Consider the following 24,603-nt stretch of genomic DNA (forward strand, 5'->3'; position numbering starts at 1 on the left):
TTGATATAGCTTAAAATTCCACACAAACAACATGAATTGCATTTTCAAAACTAAGACCAGAGAAAAAGAAAATGAAAACTAAATTAAGGTATAACATTAAAAAAAATAAGGTAGCCTACCTGTCAAGGAACCTAGGCAACTTTCTAAAACATACAAATCAGAAGCAGGTTAATATAGTAGCTTGGCAATACCTTCCCAGAGTAGGCTATGTTTTGGCCATGGATTCATTACTGAAGGTTTCATTTTCCTAACCTAACCACTTTCTAAGATAGCAAAAAGTAGCTTGTCTAGAATTTTAACATAACTTTTGTATAAAAATACTTTAAGAATGATACTCATCCCTGGATTCAGAAAAATTATAGATGTATTCTAGTAATTTCCACATGATTCAGGTGTTATTTTAGACAGATCTTCTTCCTATAGGATGCCCCCCTTTACCTTATCTTGTAACTCCTTTACCATGTATAATTACCATTGTCCTTATAATTGTACCCCAGCTGCATTAAATCAGTAGAACTTTTGTATAAAGCCTAGCCTAATATCTTTACCTTCACTTCTTTAGCATATTACTGAAAAATAAGCATTTTCTCTATTTTCAAATCCAAATTAAACCCTATTAGCACCATCTAATTATTTAGATGGTGCTTTAAAGGGATTAGGTTAGGAACATGAAACTTTCAAGGATGGGTCTACAGACTAAAGTATGGGTACTTGTCTATTACATAAAACACACTCAAGAAGTGAAGTTTGGTGACAATAAAATATAATGAAAGTAGAATACTTTATTAGCAAAATTGTGAAGGTCATTGCTGATGCCTTGGCATCAGCTGACCATCTCAAAGACAAAGAAAAATTCATTAATAACATAATTCTTGACCTAGTTCATTATTAACATAATTCTTGAGGACACCCATTAGTTTGCTCTGACTAGTGATAGAATGTAGTGTCTCACCATGGATGTTCAAATTCAGATTTGGGATTTCCCAAGGACAATCGAGAATCATTTCAGACTGTTGGGAACAAGCAGGTTTCACTCATTTGAAAGTGAGCCACAAAAATAATTTTATTAATCCAGAAACCAGCACCTCTGCCAAAAAAGTAGAGAATGTGGGGTTCTACAAAGTGGAGGAACAAACAGCATCAATGTAGATCCTGCCATCATTTCCATTTGTACTTATTAGAGTACATGTGGCAGGCAGCAGTAAAGGCAGAAGGACAAGTTCATTTTAACACAATTTTTTAGGACATTTCTTGCTAATAAGGCACAATTTTTCTAATAAAGTATTCTATTTTCATCATATTTTGTTTTTTTTTTCATTAGCATTTGCCAAACTTCACTTCTCAAGTGTGTTTTATATAATAGACAAGTACCAAAGCATGTCCTAGGAAGATATTTGAAGTATATACCTCCACTTCTTCTCTCTCTAGTGGGCAGTGACCTTTGATGACCTTTGAAAATCTCTGTGTTATAAAAGCAAAACCTTGCAAAATAGATCTAGCTGCTTAAATGAAGTAAAAGAAAATGGTTTTCAGCTTCACTCAATCCCAATTTATGAGCTTTCAAAGATCTGTAAATACATCTCTTATATTTAGAAAAAAACCATTGATATTGCTTAAAATTCTACTCAAATAGCAGGAATTGAATACTAAGAACTAAAACCAGATAAAAATAAACTAATAACCAAAAATTAAGGTAAAATATTGTTTTATCAAAGTCTCAATAGGTATAGACCTGTCAATTGGGCAAATTTTAAGACTTAGAAATTAGAAGAGGGTTAACATAGAAGCTTGGCAATACCTTGCCAGAGAATTTTTGGCCTTGGATTCATTACTGAAAGTTTTGTTTTCCTAAACTAGCCTCTTTCCAAGGTAGTGAAAAGTAGCTAAACTAGAATTTTACCAAATTGTGAACAATGAAAGAAGTGAAGATAAAGGTTCCCCAGTGCAATGTGTTAACCATGACTATTTGGTAAATTTGTAGTGGGCCACATAATTTAGCTAAGATGAAAGTGAAAATTTCATTTGATGCCTTTTTTATGCTCTTTTGAAATTCAAGAATTGCTTCTGGGGCTAGTTGCATCTTGAGCCCTTAAAAGTGTGAAGGTACTTTATAATAGCAATGAAAGAGCATAAAAAAACATCAAATGATGTTTTCACTTCCATCCTAGCTAAATCATATGGCCAACTGCAAAGTTGCCATGAAATTTACCCACCCCACCCCCGAATGTGCAAAAATATACTCTGAATTGGAATATACCATTAATTGTCAACAGCAAAGTTTTAAATTACAAAAATCAGCACTATTTTTGTCAACAGCATTTGAAAAACTTGAAATGGTAGGAAAACATTTTATATTTGAGTTGAATTTAAGTTAAGCCTACATTTCAGAAAATGGTTTATATGTGAGTTGCCTAATAAATGAGGTTTAAATTGTTGTAAATATGCCTAAGTATTTTTGGAATATGTTATTCTTGAACAACTTATTTATAAACTAGTGATATGTTTTTAACCACTTTTCAATAACTTAACCAGGGTTAAAGAACTCTTTTTGGGAAAGACCACTTTTCTTTGGCATTCCAGAAAGTTAGCAATGGGGTTTTGGACCACCCCTTTTTACTACAGCATGATGCAATGTGAGGGCAGTAACTAGAACCCCACCTTCTTGGTCAAATTTTCACCAATGATTTGTCAGCATAAATTGGAAATGTAGTCTCTGTTTTGAAAAGCAATTGAAAAGAAAAAATATATTTAAATATTTGTTATTTATAGAATAAATATCAAGCAATAAAAGTTACATTTCTAGAATCAGAAGAAAATCAGCTTTCTGTTAATGGATATCCACTCTTTGACTATTGGAAAAAATTAGTTTATAAGCTTATATAGAATGGTACTATCCAATCTCCTTATAATTAAAAACATTTTAGTCATCTAGTTGGAAAATTTAACCCATCTGTATAGGAAAAATCTAAATTTGCCAACTAGTTGACTAATAACTTCACCCCAGCAAAACTGTCATTTTCCAACTAGTTGACTCATAACTTCTCCCCAGCAACACTTAAATTTGCCAACTAGTTGACAATAAATGTTGCCCCAGCAAAACTTTCCTTTTCCAACTAGTTGACTAATAACTTCTCCCCAACAAAACTTTCATTTTCCAACTAGTTGACTAATCACTTCTCCCTGGCAACACTTAAATTTGCCAACTAGTTGACAGTAAATGTTGCCCCAGCAAAACTTTCCTTTTCCAACTAGTTGATTAATAACTTCTCCCATGCATACTCTGTCTCTCTATCTCTCTCTCTCTTTCACTATTTCTGTAACACTTTTCTCTTTTCAAACTACTGTCTTCCTATTAGTCGCTTATATTGTTTTTTTGTTTTGTTTTTTTAGGCAAAGAAAACAGCTTCATATGCTGCTAACTTAGCTGCGCGAGCAAAATCATCATTAAATGGCTCCATTAGCTCAAAATCTCCACTTTTGAATCAAAATCAAAGTACAGAACCATTATCTCATTCAAATGGCGTTTTTATTGACATTCCTGTTAATGATTACAATGAAGTTAGCACGGATTTGCCCTCACCTAGGAGTATTTCTTCAAAAGATGTTGATAGAAATATGCTTGTGAAAAGTGAATTTAGTAGTGATATTAAATTTTTACAAGAATAAAATTATATTTTTCAGTTTATTGCTGTAATTTCTTAGCAATATAAAACTATATAATGTGGTAGAATCAAATATTTACATTTGGGTACTTGAGAACATCGTCAACTTCTTATAGCAACACATGTTTTATTTCTTTTGTTCTCAGTGGTTGCATTTCCATTTCCTCCTTGTAAAATTGGTTTACAGCACAGATGAGATTCGAGTATATCAAAACTTTCCTTTTCAAAACTAGTTGGCAAACATAAATTTGCCAACTAGTTGACTAATAACTTCTCCCCAGAAAAATTTAATTTTGCCAACTAGCTGACTAATAACTTCTCCCCAGCAAAACTTAATTTTGCCATCTAGCTGGAAAGAAACATTGCCCCAGAAAACAATTCATTTTCCAACTAGTTGACTAATAATAGTTAGAATTTATTGTGAATAGCATAAAATATGTTAATAATATAGGGTTTTTTTCAAATATAATTGTCACTATTGTTACTATTCAGTTACAACTTCTGTCTCTCTCCCTCTTAATGGGAGATGTAATTTGAGTTATATATTGGGCTTTGAAGCCAGGGATTTTTTTTAATTAATTCTCAGGATAATTAGTCTTATAATACCTGGTCCAAAAAGTCAGATTGAATTTGTCAAAGCTTGGAGGGTTATTCCTCCTGTCTGTTAAAGAAAACAGATGCATATTTGAAGTTTTGTTCATTTCTATCTTGCATTTAATGGACATAAATTGTGTATGTTCCTTCATTGATATGTCTTTGTTCCTTATACTGGAGGAATATTTTTGTCTCATTTTTAGAATTTGCAATTGATGTTTTGGTAAAATTCTACTTTAGCTACTTTTGACTATCTAGGAAAGGGGTTAGGTTAGGACAATGAAACTTTCAGGGATGGGTCTATGGGCTAAAGTATGTCCAGGGAAGGTATTTTCAAGTACCTACCTCCACCCCTTCTCCCTCTAGAGGGTCCTGACCTATGATGACCTTTAAAAATATGTGTGTAATAAAAGTGAAACCTTTAAATATAGCTCATCTGCTTAAATTAATTACAGCAATAATGTTTTCTTATTCTTAACATTGCTCGAACCTAAGTTATAATTTTTTAAATAATCGTAAATACATTTCATAAATTTTGAAAAAAAAAACATAAAAATTCCAAATATATGACTAAGAAATTATCCCCGGCAAAACTTTCCTTTTCCAATTAGTTGACTAATAACTTCTCCCCAGAAAAATTTAATTTTGCCAACTAGCTGACTAATAACTTCTCCCCAGCAAAACTTAATTTTGCCATCTAGCTGGAAAGAAACATTGCCCCAGAAAACAATTCATTTTCCAACTAGTTGACTAATAAGAGTTAGGATTTATTGTGAATAGCATAAAATATGTTAATAATATAGGTTTTTTTCAAATATAATTATCAGATTAGGTTAGGTTAGGTATATTTATACCTAACCTAATATATATTTATACCTAAATTTATATGCAGTATCCATGTTCAAGTTACAATCATGGTAAAACCTAAATAATTGGTTTTAGAAAGTTGATTTAAAGCTACGCTATTCATATAAATCTTATTTTCTGAGACATTAGGGGTTTATCCAGGGCACCAGTTCACCCAGGGTTCTATTAGCCTTTTTAATCAAAAGATTCACACTAGATGATGTTAGTGAAAATGCAGTGTCACCAGCAAATGACGTACGGTAGGTACATAAGGGACATAAGTAGGGGCTTAGCACTGAACCTTGTGGATTTCCACATCGGACACTAAAAGAAGAGGGTTTAAAGAAGATTTTAAGGGATCCCTTTAAAACTAATCTAAAGAGCCCGCTCTCAGGAAACTTTTGGATAATTTATATATATATATATATATATATATATATATACATATATATATATATATATATATATATATATATATACATTTATATATATTAGAACAATTGCAGAAATGGACATCAGACAATGAATGGAACTTGGCAGGTTTCACAAAAATGTGCATTTTTACGTGAAATTGCATCTCTGTGAACCTGGGGTAAAACTGTTAGACTATCTTCAAGACTATTTACCCCTAAATTCAGTTGTTTGATTTACCTTAGCTGTAGCCCATTTGTTAAAAGCAAAACTGCCAATTTTCATTGGACCGGGGATAGTATGTGTTTTTTCTCTCTTTACGTCACGTCGTTAGCTAAGAAATTATTCTGAGGAAAAGTTACTTGCAAAATAGATGGCTAACAAAAGTGTTTATAGCGTAAGTTTGTTTCTAGCTAGTTGGATAAAGAAAGTATTGCTGGGGAAAAGTTGCTAGTCAACTAGTTGGAAAATAAATTGTTTTTTGGGGCAATATTTCTTTCCAGCTAGTTTGCAAAATCAAGTTTTGCTGAGGAGAAGTTATTAGTCAACTAGTTGGAAAAATTAGGCTTAGCTGTGGAGAAGTTATTAGTCAGCTAGTTGGAAAAGGAAATTATTGCTTGGGCAACATTTATTGTCATCTAGTTGGCAAAATTAAATTTTTATGTGGATAAGTTATAAGTCAACTAGTTGGAAAATGAAAGTTTTGGTGGGGAGAAGTTATTAGCCAACTAGTTGGCAAATTTATGTTAATTTTTTTCAAGATTTAGGAAATGTATTTACATATCTTTAAAACCTTATAAATTAGGTTTGAGCAAATTTATGAAGAGGAAAAAATTATTGCTGTACTTCATTTAAGCAGATGAGCTATATTGCAAGGTTTCACTTTTATAACACACATATTTTAAAAGGTCATCAAAGGTCAGGACCCTCTAGAGGGAGAAGGGGTGGAGGTAGGTACTTCAAAATACCTTCCTGGGACATAATTTAGCCCATAGACCCATCCCTGAATGTTTCATTTTCCTAACATAACCCCTTTCCGAAATAGTCAAAAGTAGCTAAAGTAGAATTTTACCAAAAAATTAATTACAAATTCTAAAAATGAGACAAAAATATTCCTCCAGTAAAGGAAAAAAGACAGATCAATGAAGGAACATACACAATTTATGTCCATTAAATGCAAGATAGAAATGAACTTCAAATATGCATCTGTTTTCTTTAACAGACAGGAGGAATAACCCTCCAAGCTTTGACAAATTCAAAAAATCCCTGGCTTCAAAGCCCAATATATAACTCAAATTACATCTCCCATTAAGAGGGAGACAGGGAGAGAGACAGAAGTTGTAACTGAATAGTAACTATAGTGATAATTAAATTTGAAAAAAAAAACCTATATTATTAACGTATTTTATGCTATTCACAATATATTCCAACTATTATTAGTCAACTAGTTGGAAAATAAATTGTTTCCTGGGGCAATGTTTCTTTCCAGCTAGATGGCAAAATTAAGTTTTGCTGGGGAGAAGTTATTAGTCAACTAGTTGGCAAATTTAGATTTTTCTGGGGCAAAGTTATTAGTCAACTAGTTGGAAAAGGAAAGTTTTGCTGGGGAGAAGTTATTAGTCGACTAGTTGGCAAATCTATGTTTTTTTTTCAAAAATTCAGGAAATGTATTTACATATCTTTAAAACCTTATAAATTAGGTTTGAGCAAAGTTATGAAGATGAAAAAATTTGTGTTGTACTTCATTTAAGCAGATAATCTATTTTGCAAGGTTTCACTTTTATAACACACAGATTTTTAAAGGTCATCAAAGGTCAAGACCCTCTAGAGAGAGAAGGAGTGGAGGTAGGTTCTTCAAAATTCCTTCCCAAGACATAGTCTAGCTTATAGACCCATCCCTGAAAGTTTCATTTTCCTAACATAACCCCTTTCCAAGACAGCCAAAAGTAGCTAAAGTAGAATTTTACCAAAAAATTAAAAATGAGACAAAATATTCCTCCAGTAAAGGAACAAAGACAGATCAATGAAGGAACATGCACAATTTATGTCCATTAAATGCAAGATAGAAATTAACAAAACTTAAAATATGCATCCATTTTCTTTAACAGACAGGAGGAATAAACCTCCAAGCTTTGACAAATTCAATCTGACTTTTGGGACCAGGTATTATAAGACTAATTATCCTGGGAATTAATAAAAAAAAATCTCTGTCTTCAAAGCACAATATATAACTCAAAGTACCTCTAACATTAAGAGGGAGATAGTGAGAGAGACAGAAGTTGTAACTGAATAGTAACAATAATGATAATTAAATTTGAAAAAACCCTTTATTATTAACATATTTGACGCTATTCAGAATAAATTCTAACTATTATTATTCAACTAGTTGGAAAATGAATTGTTTTCTGGGGCAAAATTTCTTTCCAGCTAGATAGCAAAATTAAGTTTTGCTGGGGAGAAGTTATTAGTCAGCTAGTTGGCAAAATTAAATTTTGCTGGGGAGAAGTTATTAGTCAACTAGTTGGAAAAGGAAAGTTTTGACATACTTGAATCTCATCTGTGCTGTAAACCAATTTTACAAGGAGGAAATGGAAATGCAACCACTGAGAACAAACAAAATAAATAATGTGTTGCTATAAGAAGTCGACAATGTTCTCAAGTCACCAAACGTAAATATTTAATTCTACCACATTATATAGTTTTATATTGCTAAGAATTACAGCAATAAACTGTAAAATATAATTTTATTCTTGTAAAAATTTAATATCACTTCTAAATTCACTTTTCACAAGCATATTTCTATCAACATCTTTTGAAGAAATACTTCTAGGTGAGGGCAAATCCGTGCTAACTTCATTGTAATCATTAGCAGGAATGTCAATAAAAACGTCATTTGAATGAGATAATGGCTCTGTACTTTGATTTTGATTCAAAAGTGGAGATTTGGAGCTAATGGAGCCATTTAATGATGATTTTGCTTGCACAGCTAAATTAGTAGCAGATGAAGCTGTTTATCGAGAGGGACAGAATCCTTCACTCCTTGATCTCGTTTTGGTAAATGATCCTGAGTCACTCATTGATATAGAATCGCAACCCCCATTTGGAAATAGTGATCACATAGCTATAAAATGCCGATTTCGATTGTACCCACAGACATCGAATCTAACCAGACATGTGTATACAAACTACAATCAAATCAGGCGTGAACTCTGTCAGTGCGATTGGTCATTTGTCGAAACGATGGAGGTAGAGGACACGTGGGAGAAAATGAAAAATATGTTGTTAGACACCGTCAGTAGAAATACAACTACCACATGGAGACGAAAACCGAAAACTCTTCCCTTTATGACCAGAGAAATGAAAACTGCAAGGAACAAGAAGAAGAAACTGTCGAAGCTCACAAATCAGGACCCCCACAGAACGGACTACCTGGTAAAGTTCAAAGCAGCAAGGAACAAAGTTCGAGCCCTGTCCAGAGAACTGATAGATAAATACGAGGAGGCCATAGCAGCAACCTCAAAACCAATCCCAAGAAGTTCTGGAATTATGCCTCAGCACATAAGCCTGGTAGACACACGGTTTCGGAGCTGGTTTGTAATGGAGCCCAGTCAAACGACCCCCAAGAAATTGCTGATGCCTTGAACCACCAGTTTACATCAGTCTTCACACCCGCAGACAAAGCCCCCTGCCAACCCCACCATGCTACGAAATCACCACTCAAATGTCACCAATAAGAGTGGATCAGGCTGAGCTCGAATCTCGTCTTAAAAAGCTTAATCCAAATAAGTCTGTTGGGCCTGATGGCATACATCCACGACTCTTAAAGGAAGCTCATTCCCAACTAGCAATACCCCTCTCAAGACTCTTCCAGCAATCTATTGACACTAAAGTCATACCATTGGACTGGAAAGTAGCCCATATCTCGCCAATACATAAAGGAGGAGACAAGAGCAAAGCTTGCAGTTATCGGCCAATCAGTATTACGTCTGCTGTTGAGAAAATCCTAGAAGGTATTGTCAATACTGCCGTTCTTAGACATTTGATCACAAATAACCTTCTATCAAAACAACAACAGGGTTTCCAACCAGGCAGATCAGTCAAAACCAATCTGATTGACTCATATAATTACATAACTGAGCTCCTCGACCAAGGTCTCCCAGTGGATATGGTCTTCCTAGACTTTGCTAAAGCCTTTGATAAAGTCTGCCATCAAAGGCTTCATTTGAAACTGAAGGCAATTGGAATTCAAGAGGAAGTGGTGGACTGGATCACGTCTTTCCTAAAGAGAAGAAAGCAGCAGGTCAGAGTTTTTGGTGAAGGTGGCTGAGCTTACTACTCCGAAATAGCTGAGGTCTTAAGCGGGGTTCCTCAAGGAACAGTTTTGGGACCTACACTCTTCAATGTATATATTAATGACGCTCCAAGAACCGTTACAAGCAAGCTTAGCCTGTACGCCGACGACTCGAAGCTCATTGGTCCTGTCGAAACTCAGCAAGGTGTGACCTCAATACAGTCAGATCTTGACAGCTTTGGCAAATGGGCCAAGATATGGAGGCTCAAGTTTAATGTTGAAAAGTGCAAGGTTCTCCATTTTGGAAGAAATAACCCACAATGGCAATACTTGATGTCAGCAAATGCTGGTGTGAGACAGCCACTCTCTGAGAGTCCCTCTGAAAGAGATCTGGGGGTTATTGTAGACGAAGACCTTAATTTCAACTGCCACACCCAAGCTGCAGTAGCAAAGGCGAACCAAACTCTCGGTCTCATCAAACGTACAATGACAAGTAGATCCCCTGTAATAATCACAAAACTTTACAAGAGCCTGGTGAGACCAAGATTAGAATTTGGAATGTGTGTCGCCACGCCAATTAATAAAACAGACCAGATGGCTCTCGAGTCTGTCCAAAGACGGGTGTCAAAATGAGTAAAGGGGCTCAGAGACAAAGAGTATGAATGCCGACTGCAGAGCCTCAAGCTACCAACTCTGACATACCGTCGGCGAAGAGGTGATATGATAATGACCTACAAACTGCTAAAGTCTGACGACAAGGACCTCTTTCAGCCTGCCCAGTTGTCAAGAACCAGGGGTCATTCAGCAAAGCTTTTTCAGAAGCGTGCTAATACAAGGAAGAGGAACCATTTTTTCTCCTACCGCATCATAAGCCTCTGGAACGATCTGAGCGAAACGACAGTGAGTTCACCATCCGTTGACAGTTTCAAAGCCAATCTTGATAAGGAATGGGAAACCAAACTATGGCTAACGCAATGGGATGAAGCTGATGTCCCGCGGCCCTATCATCACTAACTGGCGTACACTGGACTCGTCCATATCGCTAGCAAGTGCGATTTAAGGTAATTTAAGGTAATAGGAAGACACATACTTTGAAAAGAGAAAATTGTTACAGAAATAGTGAAAGAGAGAGAAAGAGTATGCATGGGAGAAGTTCTTAGTCAACTAGTTGGAAAAGGAAAGTTTTGCTGGGGCAACATTTATTGTCAACTAGTTGGCAAATTTAAATTTTGCTGGGGAGAAGTTATTAGTCAACTAGTTGGAAAATGAAAGTTTTGCTGGGGAGAAGTTGGTCAATATATACCAAATCATATTATTGAGTTTCAAATAAAGTGAATACACCATTCAATGCCTTTTTTTATGCTGATTACAAATATAATAAGCATTTCTATCAGAAATTAACTTTAGCCCCCCCCCCTATATAGGCCCATTCAGGATTAGTTTAGGGTAGTAAGCGCCTATATAGGGGGGGGGGCTGAAGGTCATTTTTACGGGAAAATCTTATTATGTTTACAATAAGCATAAAAAAAGGCATGGAATGGTGCTCTCGATTTAGTTGAAACTCAATAGTATGATTTGGTATATATTGACCTGCCTTTTTATGCTGATTATAAATATAATAAGCATTTCTATCGGAAATGAATTTTAGCCCCCCCCCCTATATAGGCTATACCTAACCTAACACAACCTAACCTAACCCTGAATTGGCATATATAGGGGGACGGGGGGCTGAAATTCATTTCCGATAGAAATGCTTATTATATTCGTAATCAGCATAAAAAAAGGCATCGAATGGTGTATTCACTTTAGTCCTAACTCAATAATATGATTTCGTATATATTGACAGAGAAGCTATTAGTCAACTAGTTGGAAAAGGAAAGTTTTGCTGGTGCAACATTTATTGTCAACTAGTTGGCAAATTTAAGTGCTGCTGGGGAGAAGTTATTAGTCAACTAGTTGGAAAATGAAAGTTTTCCTGGTGTGAAGTTATTTGTCAACTAGTTGGCAAACTTAGATTTTTCCTATACAGATGGGTTAAATTGTCCAACTAGATGACTAAAATGTTTTTAATTATAAGGAGATTGGATAGTACCATTCTATATAAGCTTATAAACTAATTTTTTACAATAGTCAAAGGGTGGAGTCCCATTGTTGACAACTTCTTAGTGTGGTTACAAAAACAAAATATCTTTGGGGCCCCTTTAAGGGCTCAAAAATGATGCCTTTAAAAGGCATGAAAAATGTTTTCACTTTCATCTTAGCTAAATTATGTGGCCTACTACAAAGTTACCAACTAGGCCTATTCTGCATATTATGAAGTAGGCTAAGAGTGTTTTCTTAACATGATTACTTATCTGAAGGGGCTTATCTATGCCTGGACCATATTTAAAAATCTGTAAATAAATAAGAAAAAGATGCCTCTGTGAAAATTAGCCTAGGCTATAAAATTACTAGCTTAGCTTTGGGAAGTAGCCAAGTGTTTAGCCAAATATAAACTGAAAGTGATGTAAATTGAAAAGCTTTTATATCCTCTACCTCATAATATATCTTCTTCGAACAGAAATCTCTTGAAGCAAACTAACAGGATTCTTTTTAAGGGGCATAATGCGGTATATTCCAGATCACAGATATGTATGTGATATGACTGATGTTCACTTTAAATTTGGATTAAAGATTCGCTATCTATAAAAAAGTTAAAAATAGATGTCAGGTTTAAACGACGATACATTCATAAAAATCCCTGTTTTTTTCGGAAGAACATTTTAAAATCTCTGCCATTGAAATTTCCCCCCAAAAAACCCTTCATTTTTCCACATTTTGGAAAAACAACATAAATAAAAGTTACCGCATCTTACGTGGAGCTTGGCAGAATTTACTATTGCTACTACTATTAGCAACTTATTGCATCACCAAGTCGCCTGAGCCCAACACAGCTACACAAACTCCTCCTCCCTCTCAATTTATTCAAAAGCCTCCCTTATTACAGCCTAACTATTAGAAGGTTTATAATAGAAGTTTTAGTAATATTTAAATATTTTAAATTTTCAGTGTCAATTCAACAAGATTTTGTAAGTAGATTTGATAATTGTTTTATTGCAAAAATTTAGTTTAAGTAATCTAAGTAAATTAGTTAGAATCCCTAGTATCAAATCCGTTTCTTCTTCTCTTTTTTACTGATGGAAAGCCAAGTGTTTGATATTTATTTAAAAGGGTTTTGATATCTAAATGCAAGAGACTAAAAGGCCTGACACACGTAGATTTTTTGGGCACCGATTTCAGCAGCTCAGTGGGCAAGCGATAGCGGTACAAAAACGATACCATTTGCGAGAAATTTTCAAAATTAAATATCATAGACACCAATTGTCAACTAGAGTTATCAATAGTTGCATGATTGATCTCAACTTATTGTTTAGCTCTTTTATTATTAAAATTTTAATTATTTTTAAAATTTTATTTCATTAAAAATCTGTAATTAAATTTTTAAGTCTTTCATTATTAATTATGAAGTTCTTATATTATAAAATAATTTCACCTTTATAATTTCACCTTAATATAATTATTTAGCTCGTTTTATTTTCTTTCTAAGGAGAAGGAAACGGTTGATTATGTCTTGTATTTACGATCACGATGAAATTCGGTGCCGTTCTTTTAAATTGGGGCCGAAAACAGAAAAAAATTTCAAGCTCAAATTGACGCCAAAAAAGCTACGTGCGTTCTGCCTTTGAGGTAACATTAGATATTATCAATTTTACGGCCTTGCTCTCTAAATTTATTTCGGTTTTATTAAAATACTGGTAAGAATACCCTAAAGTGTAATAAATAAAACTTCTAAACTTTTAGTTAAAGAAAGGGTAAATTTTAAATCGCCACAAAAGTTATATAGATAATATGTAACTAAAAAAGCAAATAAATTTATTATTCAAGAATTATATCAAAATGATCAAATTTTCTCTTCAAAATTCAGTTATCTTTGATTGGAGCCTTTTTCTTTTAAACACAGCACCTAGTAGCCGAAATAGACTCTTTTTGGCTTCTAAAATTTTTTTCTGATGCTTCCCTTATCCATACGACTTTGGTGGAAACCAAAAGGCTTTTAGTCTACCTCACCAGGATTTTGGTTACATGCTTCCATCACTAGTACGATTAGGATGTAAACCAAAACGTTAAAATTTGTTCTTAACTGTACAATTGTAAGGGATTCTAATCCTATTGGTTACCAGATTACAGACACATTAACACAAAATTGGAATTAAAAGACCAAAAATTGAGAAAATAGGATTGCTTGTGGGAATCATGAGTGCTCGGGCTGCCTGTTCCCAGCAGTTTAAGGTCTGCATGTTCCCACCTATAGGTCGGCCAGTACCGACACGACTCTTCCTTTTCGCTTTTGCTCTCTTCTAAATCAGAAGACGCTACCAATAAACAAATTAAAGAATATAGTGTCCACCCTTTCATCTTTTAAAATTGACTTTAAACAGCTCTTCAGCACAGTGATTTATTTATGGCATTTCAAATATGTGTATGATATTTACTGCCAGGTGTATTGTGCTGTATCATTCAGCAGCCATGGGTAGCAAAGTCTCTGGCACAATTAAAGCAAATTTATCTTATGAGTCGTTCTTTTTCTTCCAGTAGTAATTTCCTTTCTTATAATTATAGTTACTCTTTATTCTGAAATAAAGTGCGTCAACCTCCCTCGAGCAAAAGATGAAAATAAGAAGTAGGCACCGTTTATGAGGTACTCTCCGTTTCGTAGTGTTGTTTATAGTGCGAGAACTGTCATTGAGAGAAATGGGTTTATCCACGGAAGAATTTATCAACATATTGCCGCAATCATTATGATTTGTTCCCGGATGACTTGGCACCTGATAGAGCTGAATGATAGTACGTATTTCTCTCTAGCAGGTCAAAAATAAGACCACTAATGTAGCACAGATCTAAGTAGATTAGAAACCAATTGTTAAACTGACTTTGAATCTGAAAAGAGAACACTCATTCTTAACGAGGGAGGTTCTTCTATAACAATCTTAAGAGCCTCAATTACAGATTTGATCTCAGCATTCAAGACAGAAGATCTATTACAAATATTTAATGATTAACTCGGGATAACTGTAGATTAAGCAGCTTTGAACCCTTCGGCCGAATCAATCGTATAGATTTGCTAGAAAATCAGGGTATTCAGTTAAGACTTTCTGTCTGAAAATTAACTTTATCTGTGCAGGATGATAACTTGCCTTCTTATTCGAAACAAGCTCAGTGCATACATGAACAGGATTAAACTTCCACTTTGGAGGGTCAGGATACAAAACACAGGTCATTGCATAATTTTCACAACTCTGTAACTAGTTCAGTGAAAAGAATCCAAAAGCGGATGTGCAAATTATTCTTCATTATACAAATAGTTTCAAAGATTTTTGAAAAGACCCCATGCACTGGACCGATGTATTGAATTTTACATAGTATTTGGTTACCAGCATGTTTCTCCTTTCTTGCAATGACGGCATACCAGATAATTTCCAGACTATATGACTTGGAGTATGGTTGTGAAAACCGAAGGCTAATTTTACTGTAATATTTTGGAAAGGTTTTGATCTCTGCTCAACTTGTTTTGCAACATCCTCCATATGTTTCAATACCATGGTAAATTTTTACCTGAAAGTCCTTTTATAAAAATTGAGCAAAACTTTTTGCGAGCTGACCCATTGCATAGTACCTAAACGTTTTAAAAGAATTAGTCTTTCATTTTGGGACAAAGGTCATAATCAGTCTCTTTTCTGTCAAACAATATATATTTTTTAGGGGGGGAGGGATATTTTTCTTCGGTTAAATATAGTTGCTTTGATCTTTGAGGCTAACATCAAAAATAGATAAGCCATAGGAAAAGTCCAAAGTTCTTCCATCATTTAGCTCAAATAAACCAATAGTGCTCTCTGTAGACCTTAACTTTATGATACCTGTCGGATAAATAGTTATCCAAAAACTCAATAGCCTCATCGGGAAAATCCATATTTTTGTAAAAGGTTTTATCATTATTGTTAAAAGCAGCCTCAAAATCAACCAAAATGGTGATAAAAATCTTTCCTTGCTCTGTGGATTTTCTCATAGCAGCTTATAGACATACTAAATTGACCACAGGGCATTTAACCCAACGGAAACCTAATTGGGAACTTGGTAGAAACTGGTTAGATTAAATGAACCATTCCACCCTGTCATGGATCATTTTCTCAAAGAGTTTACCAAGGACCAGTAAAGAGATTGGTCTTTAAGTATCCATTCTCTCGGACGCTTTTCCTCGCTTAGGGATTGGTGCAAAAGAGCCCAGTTTCATAACTTAGGAAAACTGGAAAACTTTAACTCTGTCAGGAATGGTTGTAAACGCGAAGGAGTTTTTTTTTTTTTTTTAAAGTATCCAGATTTAATCTATCTGATTTCATCTTCACTTGCAGCAGATGAAATATTGAGTGCACAAATGATGGGTTTTTCCATCGTTGTGAAAAAACTGGTTTCACTTAAGCTTTCTTTATCTGTATGTAATAATGTGTCTCTGGGCCATAATGACGGGATCCTGTTGCAAGTATTTTGATATTTCCCACCATTTTATTTATAAAAGTGTGAATCTTTGAAAAGGGACAATTTTCATCTAGTTCTAAAGATAAATCTTTCCATACTCTTCTTTTAGCTTACTGTCTTTTTTACCACAGATTCTGCTCTCCCCAGTGAGATCAGGGTTTTTCGGCTATGATGCATTTGAAACCTATTTGTTGCCGTTTTGTCATCAACTACATTTCCTCAATCATCATTCTATCATATTTTAAGCTTTTTTAACTGTTAGAAGATTTATTTGATCAGAGATAAGCCCAAAAAATTTTCTGCTGCTCTTTCTAAATTGGCGACATGTGAATTACTTAAGATTCTAGGTATTCTTCTTCTGTTATTGAAGAATGTTCAATGTTGTTCAATGGGTTTATTAACAAATGAAAATAATAAATCACACATAATCAAAATACTCAGTCCATTCCTGGACGCCGAGAACCAAAATCATTACAATTTAACATAATATGCAGAATGGTCACCGCTCCTAATCTCAGACACAACCATACCCCTCATTTACCAAATAACTAAAACTATTACCTTCCCGTTCCTTACCCTCAGGGGAAACCACCCCGTCATATTTAAAAATCATACATTTGTAATTTAAATTTACTACTTACATTTAATTCTAATTTTTTTATTTTTTTACTTAACTATTCATTTTTAATGCTATTAAATGATTTTTTAATCTTTTTTTAAATGATGCGAGGGAGCTCCTACCTCTCAGCTCTTCTGGGATCAGGTTCCATATCTTTGCACAAGCTACTTTAGGAGCGAAATATGATCGCATGGTCGGGGTGAGGGGTATTTGCAGGTTTGATGATGACCGGGTATGCAAATTATGCTGGTCTGAAATAGGTCGAAATAATCTTTTCAACGCAGATGGCAGCTCTCCAGCTAAAAACTTGAACACAAAGGTCAAGCATGATAATTGATGTAGGGACCCTAATGACAAGTACTCTTCATTTTTTCCAATTAATATCAGGCATCGTTGATGAATCGAATTCAGTTTACGCAGGTGGGATTTAAAAGTTCATTGCCAGATCATTGCACAATACTTTAAATGGGGTTTTATAAGAGCGTTGTACAGGAGGACCAGCGTTTTCTGCGGCAAAGCGCTTTTCAGTTTTTTTATTATTCCAAAATTCCCGGATAGCATCAACTCTACTGCTTGAATATGATGCACGAATGATAGGTTCTCATCGAGGAGGATTCCCAGGTATTTTGAAAAATGCTTTTCTGGCCGACTAATCACACCTCTGGATACCACATAACTCCGGATGGACACTTCCAACCCGGGAAAAAAATAGAACGCAAGATTTCTCAACATTAATAACAAGTCGGTTAGCATCCATCCAGAGACACGTCCCCTCCAGAACCTCCCTCAGTTTAGACATGAGCGTTGTCTTATCCGTTTCACAGCAACCAAGCGCGGTGTCATCAGCCAAGGCCACGAGCTCATCATCTTCACCTTCGGACTAGAGGGAGTTTTCATCCTGGCACAAGTTACAGCAGCGAATATTTGTTCGTGTCGGGTTCAGCACTAGACTCAGATCGTTAACATGGATCAGGAAAAGTAATGGTCCTAATATTGAGCCCTGGGGGACACCACAGTTAACTAGCGCATCGTTTCCAGTATCTTCTCCCAAATAAATCCTGTGGTCCCTCAGATATGATCTGAACCAATCCAGAGCTTCACCTCTTATTCCTATATGTTCCAGTTTCCCGAGGAGAATTGAATGGTTCATGCTATCAAATGCTTTCCTGATATCAAGCAGAACCGCTGCAGGTAGTAGACCAGAATCAAAAGCTTTGTTTATCCATAAACTTAACGCCGTTAGTGCCTCCTGTGTGGAGTGCCCTGGTCTGAACCCAAACTGGCGATTATTAAGAAACACTTTCTTTTCCAAAAACAGGAGTTGCTGTTGTTGCACAGGTTTTTCAAAAACTTATGAAAAAAATGAGAGGATACAAATAGGTCTCTAATTAGCCAGGTTAAATCGAGAACCCCCTTTGTGCTGTGGAATTATTCTAGCTTTCTTTAGCAGTTCTGGGAAAGTACCCTTGTGCAGGGACAAATTTATGAGGTCAGTTCATGAATAGTCAGTTTCATTTAAATGTTACTTAAAACATTTCAGTTTGCTTTACTTATATTGAATTTATACATTGATAAGTTTGAGGCAAAGGTTGTATTTGTTATCTGGCAAAGATGAGCAGTATGGTCAATTTGTAGTTTAGGTACGTATGTAATTTCTATCTTTGTCTCTAGCCATATAGGTGAAATTAACAAATTAGTCATGGGAAAAGAATTGTTTCTAACATTATAGTGAAACGGAAGCCCATACTGAATGAAAACAAAATTGAAATAGGACCAAGAATTAGTGTACAAGAGTTATAATTTACCCAGAAGAAACTATGAGCATCAAAGACCCCAAAGGCAATAGTATTCTCATCACTTGTAACCACTTGAATGATATCTGTAATGTTGTTATTACAATTAGGGCTATAAAACGACAATTTTTTGTTATCTTTCCTCATCCAAATGTAAAAAAACACTAACAGCGTCAATCCCATGGGGATACTCCTTAGTACTTACAAATGAGGGGGATATAAAATGTCTTATAAGGATTGCCACAATTACACCTCCCCTCCCCCTCGAAGTATATCTATCTCTCCAGTAAATATTAAAACCTGGTATATGGATCTTTCTGAAGTTATAAGGATAGTTTCTTGTAAACGAATTACAACAACAGCATCAAAAGCAATCCATCAGTTCATTGGACCTTGAATTATTCAGACACAACATTCATTTGAAGAAGTTTAAAATTACTCGTAGTTTGTGCTTTCACCCCCACCCCTTCTTTTCTAATTCAGTGGTTCTATCTTTCCTATTTTCCTTAGAAGATGGCTTCCTTTGCTGCTGGTTCTTTGTACCATGTGGAGTTTTTTTTTTGTAAGACTAGGAGAATCTTTAGGTTTTCTGTTGAATTTATCCGGCAGTACAGTTTCTTCTCTGGAGCTACTCGGCATAACAAAATCCTTTCTCTGCTTTTGAAGCTCTGTATTGACAGATTCCTTGACCGAGTAAAGAAGTAGCTACCCTCCGTGACAAAATAACTTTGATCTGATCTGTGTGTCAAGATGACTTATCTCAAGAAAGATTTCAATCTTTTGGAGTTTTATCCTACTCACTTGAACTTTATCATGTATTTTTGGGGTTTCATTTAAATGCACCCGGTTTAAATAACTAGGAAGAGGCACTATACCATGAAGGGGTGTGAATAAGAAGGACATATGTGCATAGTATTTTTGTTGACTTAAAGTAAAAGATTGCGTACTGCGACTGAGGTGTGTAACTTACCCTACTGTGGGACTTCTGGTTGAACCAGTGTCAGTTTCCACTTTTGACGTGTTTGGGATTGAAGATGCAACCTATGAAAAATGGAGATTCTGTTCAGTTGATATTCTTAAACATCTTCTCTGTGCTTATAGGTAGGAAATTTTTTTTAATCGCACTATGACCATTGACCAACATTCTTGTAGTTTTTACAATAGAACTGACTTACTTGGCAGTTGTTTTTGTTGGGGTCTTCGTGCTTATATTTGATACAGGATATATCTTGCTGTAAACCTTTATTAAATGAATGCCCATGCAAATGGTGTTTAGAGCATTGAAGAGCCCTTGCCTTATACAGCTTGTACTTAAGGTTTTGTCCGAATAAATACAAACCATGATTAAGGGAGACCGTAAATCATTTGCTAGGGGATAATTCTTCATTCAACCGTGTATTAAGCCTCATTAAATGGACTAGGTTGAAGTATGAGTTTAGCTTTCAAGGTGTGAAGACCTCTGTTACTGAGTAATTCATAAAAGAGTGGATGTATCCCTTAGCTTTCAGTGAACAATGATAAAAGTTAAACTACCTTGTTGACGGTAAAGTGCAGTACAGGATGGCACAAAATCAATCACATTATTCGAAATAATCAGTGTATTAATCACCAGGAAATTATGAAAACAAATCCAGTGAATATTAGTTTCCCAAAACAAGACCATAGTTTCGTTAGCCGGGTTTTACTTTCGCTTTCACGAGTGACAGTGACTATGGCTTCGAGCAATGATACCGGCGGCCAAAATGAAAACGAAAGTTTATGCCCCGTCGATCAACAAAAAAGCGTCGTTGCATTACTGAGATTTCTGAAATTGGTCTTTGGAAACGTTAAAAAAGTCCCTGGTGGGAAAGATAATGTTAGAGAAATATGCGACCGGATCCTGGCTCTGCACCAGACTGTAATAGAAGAAAATTCAGAACTTCTCCATAACAAGAATAAACACCTGCAGAAAAATTGTCGAACTACAGACCGAGTTGCAAGAAATTCGTCAAAGTTCACCCATCATTCAGAATCATGCCCGTTCGTATGCCAGCGTAGCAAAAGGAACCGAGTCGCATTGCCTGGTCCTCTACCCAATGAACACTACCGTAAGAGAACCAAGATGGAAGGAACAGATCTCAGAGAAATCAAAATACTGAACATGTTACCAAAGAGATATCCCAAGTGCTAAAGGGGGATAGCATAAAGTTCGCAGCAAAGAAAATTGTACCGGGACGAGGAGGTAAATATATTCTTGAAATGCAGAGCAAAAATGACTTAGATGAAGCGCTCATGGCTTTAACAGAAAAATTCGAACAGTTGCAGTTCAAACCAAAACCAGTCACGAAGCGTCTCCCACGAATGGTAGCGAAAGAAATACCAGGTTACGTAACACGCGAAGAATGCATGAGTTGTGTGATGGACTCGAACCCCTCAGTTAAAGACCTCGTAGCAAAAGGAGAAACCTTAAAGGTTATCAGTGTTGTGGAAAGAGGAACGAGAAAAAACGTGATTATTGAAGTCAGACCAGTATTACGGAAGAAAATCATTTCAAATCGTGGACTTAAGTTCGGGTTTTTAATGGTTGATCGCGAGGATCACATCAACATCATTCGATGTACGAAGTGCTGTCTCTATGGTCATAAACGTTCGGTTTGTAAGGGTGATGTTGCGTGCACATGGTGCATGGATATCCATGCTTACAAGGACTATGAAAAACCTTTGAAACCTTACCTAGTGTGTCGGTCATGTAATAAAAAAAAATGTCAAATTTGAGCCACATGCATACTATGGATTTAAAAAATGCCCAAGTTCTCGTGAAATCATGGACTGTCTCAAGAAGAACATTCAGTATAATTGAATGATCAAAATGACTTACTTAGTGCAAACAAACTGACATTTTTTCAGATTAACCTTCAGCACTCTTGTAGCGCACTAGTTCAGCTTCAGAAAACACTTTGCGACCTAAAACCAGATGTGGTATTGTTACAAGAACCGTATGTCAACAAGTTCGGAAAAATAACATGTGTACCAAGTGATTATGCAGTATTCTCAAAGTTCGATTTTGAGAAAAGATTCTTTAGTGCTGCAGTATTAGTTAAAAAAGAATTTAAGTGCGATATTCATTATGATGCGTCTACAAACTAGTGTGTCACCGTATCTATTTACTTGAAGTCAAGAATTATTAGAGTGTCATCAGTATATTGCTCCCCTTCGCTGCAGTCCTTAGATTATCAGCTGAGTATATTGGATAGAATGTGTAATTCTTTTTATGTGATAGGTGGGGATTTTAACGCTATAAGTCCAATGTGGCTAAACGGTGTTTCTACAGATCATAAAGGAAAAGAATTAGAGGATTTTTTAACATGTAAACAACTTGTTGTTATTAATGATCCTGATTCCCCCACATATTATCATCATTATTCTAGCCCAGATGTAACGATTGCTAGTATACAACTTCTGACATATATTGAAAATTGGAGAGTCCTACAAGACCCTCCTTCACTATCAGACCATTTGTATATAAGTTTTGATCTCAGTTTTAATGATGACATTGGAGAGAAAAATGTGAACCAGTGATATAATTTTAAGAAGATTAATTGGGACACATTTAGTGTTGTTTTACTGAACAATATTGATGAAGTTTTTGAATGTAATTTGGCTTAATAAGAAGCAATCGATTCAGCTGATGATCACTTAACTAAATTATTACAGAATGCTATAAAATAATCGACTCCTATGTGTCATAATAATTTTTTAAAAAGATACTGCCGCTGGTGGACACCACAATTAAGTGAACTAAGGAAAGATTATAGACGTAATACGAGAATTTTTAAAATATCAAGATCGATAGAAAGCGAATTAAATATGAAAAATGCTAAAAGTAAATATAAGATGGAAATTTTGAAGGCTAAAAAAAAGATTGGAGGCGTTTTTGTGAAGAAAGGGGGACTAAGGATCCGTTGAATACGATTAATAAGATTTGTAGGTTGTAGGGTGGAACTGCAAAGCCTATCCATATTAAAAAGAGTGATGTTACTTTTACGAATTCAATAACTGAAGCTGGGGATGTACTTTTAAATAAGTGGTTCACGAAAGATGATATATCAAATGACAATAGCAATCATCATACAATTCGACAAGAAGTAAAGCAGATATTAGAAGAAGATGTAGAAAATAGCGAGGATTTTCAGTTTCAAGAACTTTTAGAAATTATAAAAAAATTAAAACCAATAAAAGCCCCAGGCACATATGGAATATTACATTTAATTTTGAAAAAGAATATAAATGTAATTTTACCAGTTCTTTTTAAAATTTAAACGCGTGTTTGAATGTTTCGTATTTCCCTAAAAAATGGAAAAGGGCTAGTGTGATAGTAATAAATAAAAAGGGTTAAAAAAATGACGGTAACGCCCGATCGTATCGTCCTATAAGTCTGTTTTCTAATTTAGGAAAAGTTTTGGAGAAGTTAATAATGGGTAGACTGAATAATTTAAGTAATGATAAAAATTGGATTTCTGATTATCAGTTTGGTTTTTCGAAAAATAAAAGCACGGTAGATGCGGCTGATAATTCAGTGACTATGATTGAAAAAAACAAAAAGAAGAAGTTATTTACATTGTGTATATTTTTTTATATAAAAGGGGCGTTCAATAATGCTTGGCATCCAGGAATTATTAAAAAGTTAAAGGAAAAAGAATGCCCTTCTGGCTTAATAAAATTAATTCATAGTTATCTAACAGATCGAACAGTCGCATATGAAAATGGAAACTTACATTTACTAGAAAAGTCATGTCCACAAGGTGGAATTCTATCTCCTTTTCTTCGGCTTGTTAATATTAATGATATTCTTTAAATTAATATAAATGAAAATTGTTTGATTCACGCATACGCTGATGACATAGGTGCTATTATTACAGCAAAGAATGTAAGTACACTGGAAAAAGTAGCAAATTAGATTTTCGAGAGTTTTGATAAATGGGCATTAAATAATAAATTAACATTTGACACATTAAAAACAGAGGTCATCTTATTCACAAATAGACATAAAACACCCCACGTTAATTTAGTATTTGGAGGCGACATTATTGAAGTTAAGGATATAGTTCGAAATTTGGGTATAATTTTAGATAGGAAACTTCTTTGGACAGAACATATAACATGCAGAATTAATGAGGCTAAGAAATATTCGAGTCGTCTTTTAAGCGCGGCAAGGATGACCTGGAGCTTAAAGCCTTTCGCTCTTAGAAAATGTTTGTCAGTAATTGAAAGTACTATTTTGTATGCTGCTCCAGTATGGATTGGGGCCTTAAGAAAAAAAAAATACAAAATATGTTATAGTCAGCACAAAGATATTCAACCCTTAGTATTTCAAAGTGGTTTATAACTGCTCAAAATAATGTAATTACATCCCTTTCTGTTGTCCTTCCAATCGGTCTAAGAGCAATATAACAGGCAGTGATGAGGTTTGGTAAGAAGGGATGTCCCCCATTTTGGCCAGATATTGTGCATCCTAATTTTCCTTTAAATAGATACTCCGTTGATCATAGCGTTTTTACCGATGAAATAGTTGCTGAGTTGTTTCTGATGGAAAATTATTTTTCACCTTTCCAAATGAACCGTAGTGTTTAAAAAAATGCTCTATATAATAAATGGTATGTAATATTTGAAAATTATATGAGTAGTTGGCCTGTTAGATTTTTCAAATGTAAAGAAGATTTAATTTGTGCGCAAAAACTTGAACCAAGCCATATCTTAACTCAGTTTATAACAGGCCATTCGAAACTGAATTATTTTTTACATAGAATAGGCATGACGGATAGCCCAACGTGTGAATGT

At 34.9% G+C, this 24,603-nt stretch overlaps 1 protein-coding gene across 4 annotated transcripts in view; it reads right to left on the reverse strand.

The window, feature by feature from the left end:
* Positions 1–12,465, reverse strand: part of LOC148940066 (double-stranded RNA-specific adenosine deaminase-like) — a 123,278-nt gene extending 110,813 nt beyond the window's left edge. For all 4 annotated transcript variants that reach the window (XM_089105931.1, XM_089105929.1, XM_089105927.1 and 1 more), the window contains exon 1: positions 12,340–12,465. In XM_089105931.1, coding sequence (XP_088962057.1) covers positions 12,340–12,407 — 68 coding nt within the window. In that variant the 5' untranslated portion in view covers positions 12,408–12,465. The remainder of the gene's footprint in view (positions 1–12,339) is intronic.
* Between the last annotated feature and the right edge of the window lie 12,138 nt (positions 12,466–24,603).

This window comes from Artemia sp. Qi Xiang Cuo, chromosome 20 (assembly GCF_049724085.1).
Source record: "Artemia sp. Qi Xiang Cuo chromosome 20, ASM4972408v1, whole genome shotgun sequence".
In the NCBI taxonomy this organism is placed as follows: Eukaryota; Metazoa; Arthropoda; class Branchiopoda; order Anostraca; family Artemiidae; genus Artemia; species Artemia sp. Qi Xiang Cuo.